Source organism: Odocoileus virginianus, chromosome 33 (genome assembly GCF_023699985.2).
Source record: "Odocoileus virginianus isolate 20LAN1187 ecotype Illinois chromosome 33, Ovbor_1.2, whole genome shotgun sequence".
Lineage (NCBI taxonomy): Eukaryota > Metazoa > Chordata > Mammalia > Artiodactyla > Cervidae > Odocoileus > Odocoileus virginianus.
In genome coordinates this window covers 11,185,296-11,200,282 of record NC_069706.1, presented here as the reverse complement: position 1 = coordinate 11,200,282, position 14,987 = coordinate 11,185,296, and the positions used below count along the sequence as shown (strand labels likewise).

The 14,987-nt window shown below is 50.8% G+C and overlaps 1 protein-coding gene and 1 long non-coding RNA gene across 3 annotated transcripts in view; one reads left to right on the top strand and one right to left on the bottom strand.

Moving 5' to 3' along the window:
• SHISA9 (shisa family member 9) overlaps nucleotides 1–4,120 on the bottom strand; it is a 353,966-nt gene extending 349,846 nt beyond the window's left edge. Inside the window, exon 1 of one of the 2 annotated variants that reach the window (XM_070460805.1) lies at nucleotides 3,135–4,120. In XM_070460805.1, the coding sequence (XP_070316906.1) occupies nucleotides 3,135–3,820 (686 nt within the window). In that variant the 5' untranslated portion in view covers nucleotides 3,821–4,120. The remainder of the gene's footprint in view (nucleotides 1–3,134) is intronic. The other variant, XM_070460806.1, reaches the window with a different exon arrangement.
• Nucleotides 3,158–14,987, top strand: part of LOC139032797 (uncharacterized) — a 78,422-nt gene continuing 66,592 nt past the window's right edge. The window contains exon 1 of the long non-coding RNA XR_011485405.1: nucleotides 3,158–3,244. This is a non-coding gene — a long non-coding RNA (uncharacterized lncRNA). The remainder of the gene's footprint in view (nucleotides 3,245–14,987) is intronic.

Genomic DNA, 14,987 nt, shown 5'->3' with positions numbered 1-14,987 from the left:
CTCTGAGCCTGGAAACTGACCTCATCAAACACAAGCACACGGGTCACTAGAAGCAGTCAGCGGTGTGACGTGGGAGCAGCACATGCTATAAGTCTTTGAGGAGAAGGTACTCTCGGGTAAGGTAAGAACAAACTTCCCATTCCAGTGACCCCTGCAGCTCGAGACAAAATTAAGAGGCTGCAGCCAGCAGGTTAATTTCACCTGAAAGCCACCCTACAGTCTCTCTGATGCAGAGCTTGGCATGCTGGACCCAGCCAAACATCCTATGGTCCATGCGGGCAAAAGCGAATGAGCCATGGCTGGGATAGGAAATGATTAACTGCATCAGCAGAGCAGGATGCACTTGGTGAGTACTTGGGGCAGCCCCCAGCACCATAGAAACACACCCAAAGCTACACACACAGGGAGAACCAGCAACACAATGTAAGTAAGAGTCACACTGAATGAATCCATCCACCCTCCTTCCGGGAAAACAGTCCCAAGTCAAGTGTGGACCACTTTACACAAGCCGTTCAGGGAGGTGGTAAAAACGCAGACTTCTGAGGCCCAGATAGATGGATTTAGAATCTCTCTGGATCAAGTGCAAGACTGTGCATTTTAGGAAGCTCCTCAAATTCTGATGCTCACTCAACCTGAAAACATCTGCCCCACACACAGCTGACACCGGGGGACTAAGGAATGCGCAATTTTCTCTGTGACCTTGAGCAAGCTGCCAATCTCAGCTATGATTTGCTCCTATGTAATACAGAATTAGTACCTGTCTCATCACTGTGCAAACTAAATGATGTTTACACACACACACACACACACACACACACACCTAGTACAGTGCCTGGCACCCAGAACTGTGCTCAGCAAATGTTACTTCCTTTTCCTGGACAGTGACTGACTGAACACCATAAAGCCCGGAGAGATACACAAAGTATTGATGTACAGGCCCCACCCTAGAGATCCTGACTTGAACCATCTAGGGTAGGGCCCCTGGCAACGGGGTTTTTAAAAAAAGCATTCCAGGTCACCCTAAACATCAGCCAAGGTTGAAAACTATACCTTAGGAGTCATCAGTAAAAAATCAAGCATTCTTTCTTTTCAGGAGTATGTACTTCACTCCAGCCTGGAATTCTCAAGATATATGCAAGGGGAGCCTGTGCTGGGGCTCTGCGACCCCAGGACTGGATATCCCCTAGATTCCACCACCAAGGAGACCTTTCCCGGTACCTGTAGAGGAATGTGGCTGCAGCCTGCTGGGCTGCAAGCGGGCAGGGCCAGGAAGTTGAGTCCCTGGGGCCTCAAACCAGCATCACTTTCTCCCACAGTTGCCCAAAGGTTAGTGCTCCTCCCCAGCTTCCCACCTCCCTCCTCCCGCCTCTCCACCCCCATCCCAACCAAACGAGGAGGAGAGCTCCCGAAGCCCTGGTTTGCAAGGCAAAGGCTCCAAGGAGCTTTCAGCAGAGGAATTAAGTCGAAATCTGCCAGGCAGCCTACCCATCCCTGGGTTAATTTCCCTACCGAGGCAACAGTCGCTGCCGCAACCCTGCTTCCGAGTCTCGCTCGCAACACCAGACCCTTGGCGAGGACAGCGGGGGGACGTGGAACCACCGGCCCGTGGGGTTGGCGATCGGGCACCTTGGGGTGGCAGGAGGTGGGCGGGGCCCGCGCTTGACTCTTCTGGTAGGTCAGGCTTTCTTGAAATCCCTGGGAGAGGGGGGTTTCTGTGCCTCTTGATCCCACCAACCATCCACACCTCCCTGCTAACCCAAACCAAGAGGAACTTCCTCACCTCTTTCTTCCCCCAAATACTTCCCTTGGGGTGGGGAAGGGGGGTGGGGAATCATCCGATAATCTGCATATAAATAGAAAATAATTACTAGTGAGGTGGTGGTGATGTTCCTCGCCTATTTTTGGTGGGTCTCTTTGTTGAGATTTTTTAGGCAGGCACACGGAGCGCGTGCAGACACACGCGCGCGCACAGGCAGCCGGAGGTGCGGGGTGTGTGTGTGTGTGTTTGGGGGTGGGGGGAACACATGGCGACTCTGTTGCGCGTATACGGAAAGAGAATAAACCTTGTTCCTCAATCATCCGGCTGTGTGCAGGCGACCCCGCGCTCTTTAACACCCTCCCCCGTCCCCCCTCACCCCAGCCGGGACCCCACACCAACCCCTGGCCTCTCCCCGGCCGGGGGTTGCATCCTCCCGTCTGCGTCTTCCGCCTCCAAAGTTACTGGGTTGTGCGAATCGATTTAGACACTCAGGGAAGAAAAAAAAAAAAAAAGGCAAATAGCTCCATTAATCCCCAAATGCCTTCTCCCATCTGCTGCGACTTGCTCGTGCTGGGACTTGCATAATGAATTAGTCAAAAGGGAAAGTTGACGAATCAGGGTGTCTAGGGGGTGAAGGCACACTGGGAGGGGGCTCCGGCCCTGGGAGGCCACACCAGCCCGCGCAAAGGGCGCAGCGCCACGGCTGAGGTCTCTGCCCCCGGCAGAGAGAGGTGGCGGCTGGAGAGAGGGACGAGGGGGTGGTGGGGAGGGGGGTGCGAGGTCCCAATTCCAGGGACCTGGCAGCTCGGCGGAAAGCGAGGCGGCCGCTCCGAGCAAAGCTTTTGTTCTCGCCCTCCCCGCACTCTCCACCTCCCTCGCCACATTTTCGCGAGTCGTACGAGTTGCAGGCGGCACACACTCCTTGCCTCCCTCCCCCCCCACCGCACACACACGCGCGCGGGCTCACACACGCCCCCCTTCCCTTTCGGGCTCGCCGGCCCCTGTTTACCTAGGGGCTCGTATGCGGAATCCGAAGGCTGGACCACCCCCCCTCCCCAAAACCCAAGACTCCAAAGACACGGGCTCCCAGGCTGTGTGTCTCAAGTCCGCTGCAATACTCCGCGGGAGGGGGCGGCAAGAGAGCGGGGGGGCGGGGGGGAGACACCCCTAATCCACACACACACTCTAACATCCACACCTGCGCTGAGGTCCCCGTCCCCTCTCTGTGCTCCCAGCCCAAGTTGGCTGCCCGGGTGACATCCCCCCGCGAAGAGGCCGGGGTGGAGGGGGAGCGCCATCGCCTCCGGGAAGGTGGGGAGGGGAGGGGAGGGAGAGCGGCGCCCGGGGAGTGGGGGGGCGGGGGGCGGCAGCCCACCTGGACATGTGCTCCCTTTGGGGCCGGTGCGCTTTCTCCAGCCCCAGCTTGGTGAAGATGCCCACGAGCACCATGACGGCCACCACCCCGCAGATGATGTAAACGATCAGGTTGGTCTTGTCCTTGGTGGGGTCGTGCAGGGGGTCGTCCTTGCGCGCGGGGGGCTTGCCGGTGTTGAGCCAGAGAGGAGTGTCGTAGTTGGTGCAGGTGCTCTGATTCAGTCGCCGCTTCTTAAACGTGCAGCAGAACCGGAAGCCACAAGTCCCGCAGCAAAAGATGAAGTCGCCCGAGCTGCAGTTGAACGGCGGGTCCCACTGGCCCATGACATCGAAGTAGCCCCGGCAGAAGTCCGGCGTGGGCGCCCGGGTCGGGGGCGCGTCCGAGACCCCCACGCCCTCGCCGACCTCTCCCGAGGCGGCCCCAGAGCGGTTGCCCCCCGTCAGCACCACCACGCCGCCCAGCTGCGCCAGCTGCCCGTGCCCCGCTCGCTCCTGCGCCCGGCACACGCGGGCGCACAGCTCGGTGAGGAAGCAGCCGAGAAGCAGCCGGAGGACGCGGCGCATCGTGTCTCCCAGCCCGGGCTCGGCCACTCGGCCGCCGCTGGAGCCGCTGCAGCCGCCTCTCGAGGCGCGGCCGAAGCTGCCGAGGCTGCTGCCGGGGGCTGCGAGCCGCCGCGGGCCGCACATGCAGGGAGCGGCGCGGGGCGCTCGGTGGTCGGCGGCCACTGCGCTCGGCTCAGCCCGCGTTCGCCTCCAGCGCGCCGCGCGCCGAGGGGCCGGCCGGGGAGGAGCGCGCCGGGCCGGGCGGGGGGAGGAGGAACGGGGGCCAGCGCGGGGTGCAGGTCCGGCTGGCTCCCGGGGGGAGGCGGGGGCCGGAGAGCAAGGGCGAGTCGGGCGGTGCGCGCCTGCCCTCGGCCGGCGGCTCGGGACTCGCCGCCCCGCGCCCGCTCGCAGGCTCCCTGCTCACCTCTCCAGCTCGCCAAGTGCGCGGGAGAGAGCGAAGCGACACTTGTGGAATGAAGGGAGGGCAGGAGGAAAGGGGGAGGGGGAGGAGGGCGGGCAGAGGAGGCGCGGGGGGGAGGGGGCGGGAGCGAGCTCGAGAGGGGCGGGGGCGCGGGAGAGGTGACTCCCGCGGGCGAGCGGGCGGGAGCCAGGCGGGGGGCGTGCGGAGTCGAGCCGGGCTGGCGGGCGGACAGGAGCGAGCTCCGGCAGCCGCAGTGGCTGAAGGCACAGCTCGGATTTCCCGGCAGGTGGGGGACGGCCGCGGGACCTCCCGCGCCCTCACTGGGCGGGAGCCGCGGTTCCGACCTGTTCGGGGCGCGGAGGCGGCTCCGCCGGTGGCTTTTTCCCGGGTGCGTGCGCAGAAGCGGCGGCTCGAGTCGGCCCACCGGGGAAAGGGGTGTCTCGAAGGGTTGAGGGACAGACCAGGTGGCTTCCACTCCCAGACGGAGTGGGGCGCGATCTGATCAGGATCGTCCCTCCCAGGTGCCCGGGGACTGCCTGGCCCTTTCCTGGGCCGTGCCCTCCAACCCGGGACCAACCCGGGCTGGGTCGACTCCCGGGACCCAGGCGAGGACCGAGGCAGAGCTGGGAGGGCGCCTGGGCCCGGCGTAGGCACCCCCGGGAGAGGGGCTCGGGATGAAATTAAGTCAAAGAAACGCAGGGAAGGTGAGGCAGTGACCACCGCCGAGGCGATGACCTGGCCCCAGAACGTCTTTCCTTGGTACTCTCTCCCAGGCCCCTGGACCGGCCACTTGGTCCCTCTTCGCCGAAGCCGCCTTCTCCGCGCTCCACAGGAGGGCCACACCGCGGCGCCGCCTCTGCGCGCCCAGATCTGGTGCAGCGCAAGGCCTGGGCGCCCAGCCTCGGCAGCCCTCCCGTACCTGCAGCCCTCGCGCATCGTTCTCTGGGAGCCGGCTGGCCCCTGTCCCCACCGACTCCCACCACCACCCCGGATATCCTCACCGGAGCTGCCGAACCCGGCCTTGCTTCCTCGGCTCCAAGTCTCCCGTGGTCAGTGTTTCCAAATCTGCCCTAGCTCACATCAGCCGATTCCTGCCAGCCGTCGGCCCTCTCCCATTTCTCCCACTTCTTCCTCTCCTCGGCTTGAATTTGACTCCAGTAGCCCCTAAAACAGGATTTGTACCAAAGCTGCTACACCAAATTTAGATCCCCACACGCCCCTGCGTTTTGTTTTTTAATTGCATTAACTAAGTATACACTTTGCAGTAGGCTAGGCGATTTGCAGGCAAATGTTTCCACCACCCCTCTTCTCCATTTGGCTGCAGTCAAGGGCTTCTCAGGGCATTTCCGAAGAATCAAGAGCTTGGGCCACACAGAAGGTGACATACTACGGTGGGGGTCTCCTTAATTGGAAAATCATGGGGTTTTAATGGGACTGGTTTGCAAATTTTCTCAGCAGGAGAGGGGGTTCTGCTATTTATGCCTTCTCTTTGAAGAAATGGTCACCTACTCTCTCCCGCTGAAGACTAGCAGAGAATGACCCGATTCCAACAAAAACACACCAGGGCCATATTGATAGAGCCATATCCAGGAGTGAACCAGCCCTGGAAGAATCAATGAACTACGGGCTGTTATATCCCAAACCCATCAGGACAAGGCATGAGATTGCATAGTCTGAACTCCTTGTGTTCATCAGAACAGGATCCCCCAAACAAGGTAGTGTCCACCCACACCTGTGTCCACGCACACCTGTGTCCATGCACACCCACCACCACGGTGTGAGTCTCTGCAAATGCAGGTGTGTGAGCTGACCACAGCTGACATTTATTCGGTGCCTGTAACATACCCAGTAAGTTTGCTTGTTGTAAAATCACCTCCTCACGATGCTTAAAGCAGTGCCTCGCATCTAGCAGACAGTCTGGGAATATTTGCTGAACCATTGAGTGACTGATCTCATTTAATTCCCCCCTGTTAGGTAATCTTTCCAAGCCCACACAACAGAAGGAGAGACTGAGGCCCAAAGCAATTAAACCAGGTGCCCAAGGAAACATAGCAAAGAAGTGCTGCTGTTGACATTTGACCCAAGAAATTTGACTCAGGAGCCTGTGTTCTAACCACTGCAGGTAGCGCCTTCCTAAAATAGGCCTCCACACTCTCCATCCATCTGGCAGTGTATTATTATTTCTTTTTTTTTTTTTTACTGTCATACCACATTGAAATATAAAGCCCAGGTCAGAAAAGGCTCTGACTCTGGCAAGAGTCCCCCAGCATCCAGAACAATGTGGATGTGGGAAATACTTTAAAAATACGTTGTTGTTGTTTAGTCGCTAAGTCATGTCCAACTCTTGCTCAAAGACTGTGGCCCACCAGGCTCCTCTGTCCATGGGATTTCCCCGGGCAAGAATATGGGAGTGGGTTGCTGTTTCCTCCTCCAGGGGATTTTCCTAGACCAGGGATGAAACTCTAGTCTCCTGCATTGGCAAGCAGGCTTTTCACCACTGAACCACTGGAGAAGCCCCCCCCCCCAAATACCTACAGGCTGTTTTAATGAATTAATTAACATCTTTTATGCAACACCCTGTCTTTAAGAGAGGAAAGAAACTCTGAGGGCTAAAATAGACATGCAGAGGGTTTGGAATCTTTTCACATGAGAATTCAGAATTGAGAAGAGCTGCTCCAACACTTTTGCTTCAGTCCAGGAAGGTGAGGCTCAGAGAGGTTAAGGACTTTGTCCAAGGTCACACACCCAGCAAATGGGAAATGCAGAGCTGGATGCAGAGTGCCGGGCCCCTAATCCCAGGTCTCCTGCCATCCTACCCCACTGCACCCCATGTGACACTTCCCAGCAAACACCAGGGCTGAGGGCAAGACCCCAACAGAAGGCTGCATCACAGACACCTTCCTGCAAAAGAGGTTTGAAGGCATTCCTAAATTTGATTTTTTTTTTTAAAGAAAAAGCTCAGCAAAAAGAGACAAAATCTAGACTGAAAAGTCCATTTCAGAAGCAGCCTCCAATCTCTGCAAAATATTGCCTGTCACCAGGACATTTGAGTCCGATCCTCAGAGGAGACGGGCTCTGGAGGCTGCTGCCGGCTTTAATTAACAGAGACTGCCCCCTGTTTGTGACAGAGAGAGTGCAGGGGATGGCTTTGGGAAGAAGCAGACCTAATCCACTCTGCGTGGCTTATTTGCCAGATTCCAAACCTGAAGCCCTGGAAGCTTTGCCCCAAACCAAATTCCCTTCCTGCTCCCACCGGCCATGGCTGTCAGTGTCCCCTGGAATACTGCCAAAGCCTATTTCCTAAGATTTGGAAAAATACTCAGAGGAGAGGGGAATCATCTTCATTTTACTCCTCAGAGGGAAAAAAGTCGATTTCCTCTGGGTATGTCAATTCAGGAAATAGATTCACTACTTCCTACCAGATGTGTGATTATTGGGAACGTGCCCCCATTTGGAACATGTGATTGAGAAGATATTTCTTTCAGGGCTTCTGGGGATGAGGGGTGGGGTGCGTTTATAAACTTCCTAATTGAAACACCTGGCAAGTTCATGGAAGATGAAAAATTGTTATTAAACGCCACCCCCTACCACTACCCAAATGAATTCATGCAAATGTGTCGAAATTAAAATGTAGTTCTTAATGAAAGTGCTTTCTGTGAAAGAGATGATGAAATTATTATTTACGACACAGGGGCTTTTAATATCTGAAGAAGAATCTCATTTGCTCCAGCCTTACTGCTGTCGGGCTGCAGTATTGAGAAGGCAATTGTGCCCCACCCCCCTCCAACAATTAGTGGAGGTAGCGTTGTAACGAAGGATGTTCACTTACCAGGACTTGCAGTGAAGGATGCTTGCTTACCAGGACTTGTAACCCACGTCCAGAAGCAGCTCAGCAAATCAGATGATTTGTGTAGTGATCCTCACTCCCAGGAGTTCTTTGTTAATTGTCCTCATCCGGTGCCTTGGGGTTTCAAAGTAGTCTCTAAGCAACTGTTAGCCTTGAGAAAGAAAGAAAGAAAAATAAAGCATTGAAACAGAAGTTGTTGGTTTAAATCCTTAGGGAGCTTCCCAGGTGAAATTCCAAACTGGCCCATCTCCGGAGAAAGAAGACAGGAGACAGAGGCAGCCACTTCAGATTAGCAGGATTAATAAACATGGGAATTTATAGATGAGTTTGTCTTGAGTGGCTCCAAGAGGAATAGATCTGCACTCGTCTGCTAGTCTTAACTGTTTATTTAGAATTTTGCATCCTTTGAACAGCTTCTAGTGTGGGAAAAGTGGCTGGAGTGTATATTTCAAGGGCCAAGGAGAGTCAGGAGCCTCTCATTGCCCAGGTCTAGCTCTCAGGTCACATCCTCTTTATGACCTTCTCCAACAGAAGCCAAAGTGTTGCTAACACCCTGCCAGATTCAAGTAAAATACTGAAATGATATATTTTATTCTCTTGTTCTGAAAAGATAAGAAGTTTTATTAGAAGAAGAAAAGTGGGTCTGCTATACAGTTCTCTCAGACTGTAGTGTAGTCTTAGTGTGTGAGATGATTTTTGGCGGTACTCCAACCAAGATTTTTTTGAATTTTTTAAGTGACTTTAGCATATTTTTATTTACTTATTTTTATTTTTTGAGTGCACAATGGGGCACATGGGATCTTAGTTCCGCTACTAGGCATCAACCCGTGCCCCCTACAAGTGGAAGCATGGAGTCTTAAACCCTGGACCACTAGGGAAGTCCGCCCTACAAAGATTTTTTTTTTTATAGTTTTATATTTGTTGACTGGAAAAAAATGCATAACCTAAAAAGTTGAGGATTACATTTTATTTGGCGGACATTCTAAGGACTTCAAGTCAGGAAGACAGGAAGACAGGACTCTCAGCTCACTCTGAGGGACTGCTCTGAAGAGGTAAGGAGGGAAGGTGGATATACAGGAGTTTTGCAACAAAGGCCAGGTTATCATGAAGAGGAAAAGTTAAAATTTTACATAACCTCCTGCTCCTTCTGCCTCTGTAACTCAACTTGCTGCTTGAAAAGTCTGGATCACATAGGTCATGTAGTTTCAGAAATTGGGGACTTACAATACTAGGAACTGGAGCTTATCTCACTCACCTTTGTCCTGCTCTTTGCAACTGCCCAGCCCCTGCAATCCTGCTTAATCATGCCTGTCCATGTAGAAGTCAGGCATCCCCCTCCCCATCTTGACAGCTATTCCCACAAGCGCATGAAACCCCTTAGTTTAAACCAGCCTCTAACAGCTACTGTTGCCCACTATAGTCTGTCTATAAAAACTCTGTAATCCCTTTGTTCGGGGTTCAGAGCTTGGAGTATTAACTCCTCTGGGCCCGCCAGCGTAATAAACCTGAGTTCTCCAACTCTCCAAGTGTGGTGCTTTGGTTTCTCAATTATTGGCTTCTGCAACAATCAGAACATAAAAAAATTACCGTTAATTAAAGAAAATCAGATATCTCAAGTTAATGAATTTAGCACTTTTCTGTGTCTGGGAAAATACAAGACTCTTGATGTAGGAGATAAATGGGCCCCTGGGCCAGGCAGCTGATATTTGTCAAATAGAGCAAAACTGAAGTTTTAGTCTTCAGCTAGACAGGAATGATACCTGTTTCCTTTCCTCCATTGATATGGAGGGACTAACTAACAGAGGGGCATTTGATGCCGCAAAAACAGAAATTGGTGAACAGCCTTTGGCACATACTAGTCAAACCAGCCTACAAGAGTTAAACAATCTCGGTTATTCTTTAGCTGTTACTACAAACAAACAAACAAACACTTGTAGCTGGATTTGTCCTTCACAAAGCTAATTACCCTCTTTCTCCATATAGATGATGCTCTGCACCTGTCATACCTTTCCCCAACATGCAGGTAATGGGCCGATAACTTCAGGGACACAAGACCCAGCTGTGGGTCTAGTGCCACAGCCTAATGCTTGTGTCTAATGCCAACTGTAGCCTGTTTTGAAACTTTGCAAGAAAAAGAAATGCAAGACTTCAAAAAGATATAAAACCTCTCCCTATTCCCGAGAAAGAGGGAGCACAGTCCTTGAGGCACTAGCCCGCTGTGTTTCCCTTTCATCTGGCAAAGGTAATAAAGCTACTCTTTTCTATTTCCTCCAAACTCTGTCTCTGTATTTCTATTTGGCATCAGTGGACAGGGAGCCAAGATTTTGGCAACAGTCTGGGCTCACCGAAATCATGCATTTGATGTACACTTCAACTGTCTGGGGCCAGTATCCTGCTTTTCTGAATCCTTAATTCCCTCTGGGTGCACCCTTGAAGGTGAATGCCATGGCTAAAAGTTTGACAGTGGGCAGCTATAGTGGCTTGATGGTGGCAACATCCTTTGTTTACTGATATGCAGGCAACATCTTTCCATTGACATTTATTTCAGTGTATATCAGGGGAAAAAATGATGTCACATCAAACACATGGCTTCAATGTTTAAGTTGTAGTTCTTTCAAGTATATCAATTTAAAGTCAATTTAAGAAAATTTATAAATATAATAAAAATTTTATTAATAAAATATAAATAAAGAAAAAATATGAAGTGGCTGGTACTGAAAACCAGAATTGAGGAAACTTGGCCTTTGGTATTAGGACAGAGTTTCTCAGCTTCAGCACTGATGACTGGAATGGTTAATTAACTCTCTGTAGGATGTTTAGCCAGAGAAGGCAATGGCAACCCACTCCAGTACTCTTGCCTGGAAAATCCCATGAATGGAGGAGCCTGGTAGGCTGCAGTCCATGGGGTCGCAAAGAGTCAGACACGACTGAGCTACTTCACTTTCACTTTTCACTTTCATGCATTGGAGAAGGAAATGGCAACCCACTCCAGTGTTCTTGCCTGGAGAATCCCAGGGATGGGGGAGCCTGGTGGGCTGCCCTCTATGGAGTCGCACAGAGTTGGACACGACTGAAGTGACTTAGCAGCAGCAGCAGGATGTTTAGCAGCATCCCTGGATTCTACCCACTGGATGTCAAAAGTACCTGCCAGTTGAGAAGTGAAAGTGTTAGTCCCTCAGTTGTGTACAACTCTTCAGGACCCCATGGACTATATAGCCCACCAGGCTCCTCTGTCCACAGAATTCTCCAGGCAAAAATACTGAAGTGGCTTGCCATTCCCTTCACCAGGAGATCTTCCCAACACAAGGATTGAACCCAGGTTGCCTGCAGTGCAGGCAGATTCTTTATCATCTGAGCCACAGGGAGCCCACCTCCCAGTATGACAACCAAAAACTGTTTACAAAACACCCCCTCGGGGCAAAAAAAAAAAAAAAAAAACACTGAATCTTACTTATGTTTAAATCCCAGCAGTTTCTCCAATGAGGTTGATGATCTCAAATCACTTAGGCTCTCTAAGCCTCAGTTTCCTCACCTATAAATGGGGATAAGAACGGTGCCTCTCCTCAGACCTGTAACAGACACTCCATACTTTGTGTAGAGTGATAAAAGCACAGTGAATGGAACCTGATCTTGACCTTGAAAATAACACTGCCCCTTATTTTACCAGCAAAATGGGTTAATTTGTGAATATCAGAGAATTGCAATGTGGGATAAGCAAACGTTCTATGTAAGTCCAGCAGACAAAGTAACCTGCCATGTCCTTCCGTCCATGGAAGTCTCCAGGCAAGAATACTAGAGTAGGCTGCTGTTTCCTCCTTCAGGGGATCGATCTTCCCCACCCAGGGATCGACCCGCGTGTCTTATGTCTCCTACATTGGCAGGTGGGTTCTTTACCAGCAGCACCACACTGCATGTAGCAAAAGTCCCCACGGAAGATCCAGAGAGTCCAGGGCGGTGCTGGCTTCCTATTGGCTGAGCTTGGACAGTTCTCATTGGCTGGGCCTGTTGCTGGGCGGGGGAAAATCTTCTTCAGGCTGAGGTGGTAGGGAAGAGAGGTATCTTCCTCCTCCGGAAATGCAAGGTATGTTTCTTCCTGTTGGGATTTGTGGTTTAATGAAGTGGTAGTGCCGGAGAGTTTCCCCTTCTGGCCTCCTGACTCCATTTTAAAAGAGGTTTCCTTTATTCAGTTTCACACTTAGCAGTGAAACCATCACTTATTACAGTAAATCTGTAAGTCCATCAGGCACTACACCCGGAAGTGAGGAGACAGATGACTGAAACAAGAGTCTTGCTTTCCAGGATCTCAACATCTGCAGATCAAGATAGAATATAGAGGCAGGGAAGGCTTCCTGGGCATGCCGTCTGTGCAGCGCTACAACAAGCCTCCATGCTTAGGAAAGGCTCAGTGCTTTAATGCTCTGCATTAAATGCTCTGCATAATGCGTGTTTAATGCTCCGCAGTTGCCTTCTTGAAATTCCAAGTGATTTTTGAACACAGGGTCCCACCGATTATATAACCAGTCCTGTATATAGGTAATGCAACTCCAGCAGAAACAGAGGTGTTGACTTAAAAAAATATTCACAACCTGAAAGTTGAGAATTATGTTTTATTTGATGGGAATTTAGGATTTCAAGCCCAGGAGGCAATATCTCAAGTAACCCTGGGCAAGGGAAGTGGGGAGAGCAGTAGGTGTAGGTTATATAGTAAAGTTTTGCAAAAAGGCAGATAGTCTAAATCTTAAAAGATTATTGTAAATTGCAACCAGGTATCCCAAGTTAAGGAATTTAGCGCTTTTCTATGTATGGGAAGATGCAAGAGTCTGGCTCACTGAAATCGTTCCTTTGATAGGCCAGTTTCCTGTGTTTCCACATCCTGAGTTCCTCGGGGCTCACCGTAGGGAGTGGCTGCCATCTGATGGCTGCTAGATGGTAGGTATTCTTTCCTTGCTGAGTTCCTTCAGGGCTCACCCACTCACCATCCATGGCGGCTGCAATTCTTGATGACTGTGACATCCTTTGGTTATTGATGTGGCAGGAAATGCTCCATTTCTGAGAGGTCAGTCTTACAGAAACTTTAAAGAGGATGTTTAGCTCCACCAACACAGATAAAGAGGACTTCCCAGAGGTGGTGACATTTGAGAATGTTAATTTAAGTTAAATGTACCTAAGCATTCTCAGAAATGTAGCAGGAAAAAATTTGGTAGGTTCTCTTTAAAAGTAGTTCTCAGGACTTCCCTGGTGATCCAGTAGTTAAGATGCCACCCTTCCATTGCAGGGATGGGTTCGATCCCTGATCAGGGCACTAAGATCCTGCATGCCTAGCAATGCAACCAGAAAATAGGGGGATGGGGAGTAGTTCTCCAAAGCTAGTCTGAAGAATAATACCAATATGTGTTGAGGTTTTCACTGGGCCATTTAGAAAACTGAGAACAAGTAAGACTGATGAAATACGTGTTCAAAAAAACACACATTTTAATCGTTATATATTATTTTTGTATTACAATTTGCTTTCTAATGTATGTTGGACTTACTCCACATTCGTTTCCCTTTAGTGTGTGAAAGTGAAATTGTTACTCAGTTGTATCTGACTCTTCACCACTCCATGGACTATAGGCCGCCAGGCTCCTCTGTCCATGGAATTCTTCAGGCAAGAATACTGGAGTGGGTTGCCATTCTCTTCTCCAAGGGATCTTCCCAACCCAGGGATCAAATCTGGGTCTCCTGCATTGCAGGCAGATTCATTACTGTCTGAGCCACAAGGGAAGCCCATTTAGTGTGTATGTGTGTGTTATTTTAAAAAATATTTCCTACCAGAGAAAAATTGGCAAACCTACCCTTCCCAATTTTTGGCTATTTTACTATAGATGAAATCCCAGAGTCTGGGACTAATTTTAAAACATCACAGTAGCTTCCATTTACAAGTAAAGTGGTAGGTTGAAGCAAGTATCTGAATAATTGAAGTCCCTCCAACTATACTGTGAAACCAAAATAGGTTTGAGGGGTCATGAATTTTCCTGCTAGTTATATTAAAATAACTAGGTTTATCCCTAGGAATCAACTTAGACTAGATGATAGTGCCCCAACTGTATACTCCCCAGGCCCATATGTCTCTGCTCAGATAAATGCCTATAAATGAGACTATATCAGTATTTGACATCTAACAAATTATCCCAAAACAGTGGCTTAAAACAAGTAATGTTTGTTTAGCTGATAGTTCTGTGCACTGGAAACTTTTAGGTTGGCTTCAACTGGATGATTCTTCTGGTCTTGGCTGGGCTCACTCACGGATTTGCTGTTAACTGCCAGGTCACCGGGGTGCTGGTTGGTCTGGGACAGCCTTCAGCTGGGTCAGCTCCACTCTACCCCATGAGGTTCATTATACACCATCAGGCTAGCCTAGGGTATTTCACATGGTGTCTGGGCAGGCTTCCTAGAATCTGAGAGAAAGCATGAAAGCCCAGTTGAGACCCAGGTTGGAAAAATCGCACCATCACTTCTGCCACATTCTGTTAGCTCAAAGCAAGTCATAAAACCAGTCCCTCTTCATGGAATTAGAGAAGTAGACTTCTTCTCTTGATGGGAAAAGCTGTAAAAACTCACCATTGAAGAGGAACCTGCTCTCAAGGATGTGTGAATGATGGCAGCCATTTTTCTGTATCAGCTCTCTTGGTCTGTTTGGGCTTTGTTGTTATTGTTTGGCCGCTAAGTCGTGTCCGACTCTTTGCAACCCCATGGACTGTAGCCCACCAGGCTCCTCCGTCTGTGGGATTTCCCAGGCAAGAACACTGGAGTGGGTTGCCATTTCCTTCTCCAGGGAATCTTCCCAGCCCAGGGATTGAACCAGGGCCTCTTATGTCTCTGGCATTGACAGATGGGTTCTTTCCCACTGAGCCACCAGAAAAAGCCCCTGTTTGGGCTGCTATAATGAAATACCATAGATTGGATGGTTTATAGACAAGAGAAAGTTATTTCTCATAGTCTGGAGGCTGGGGAGTCTAAGATCAAGGCAGGAGCATGGTCACATTCTGGTGAGAGTCCTCTTC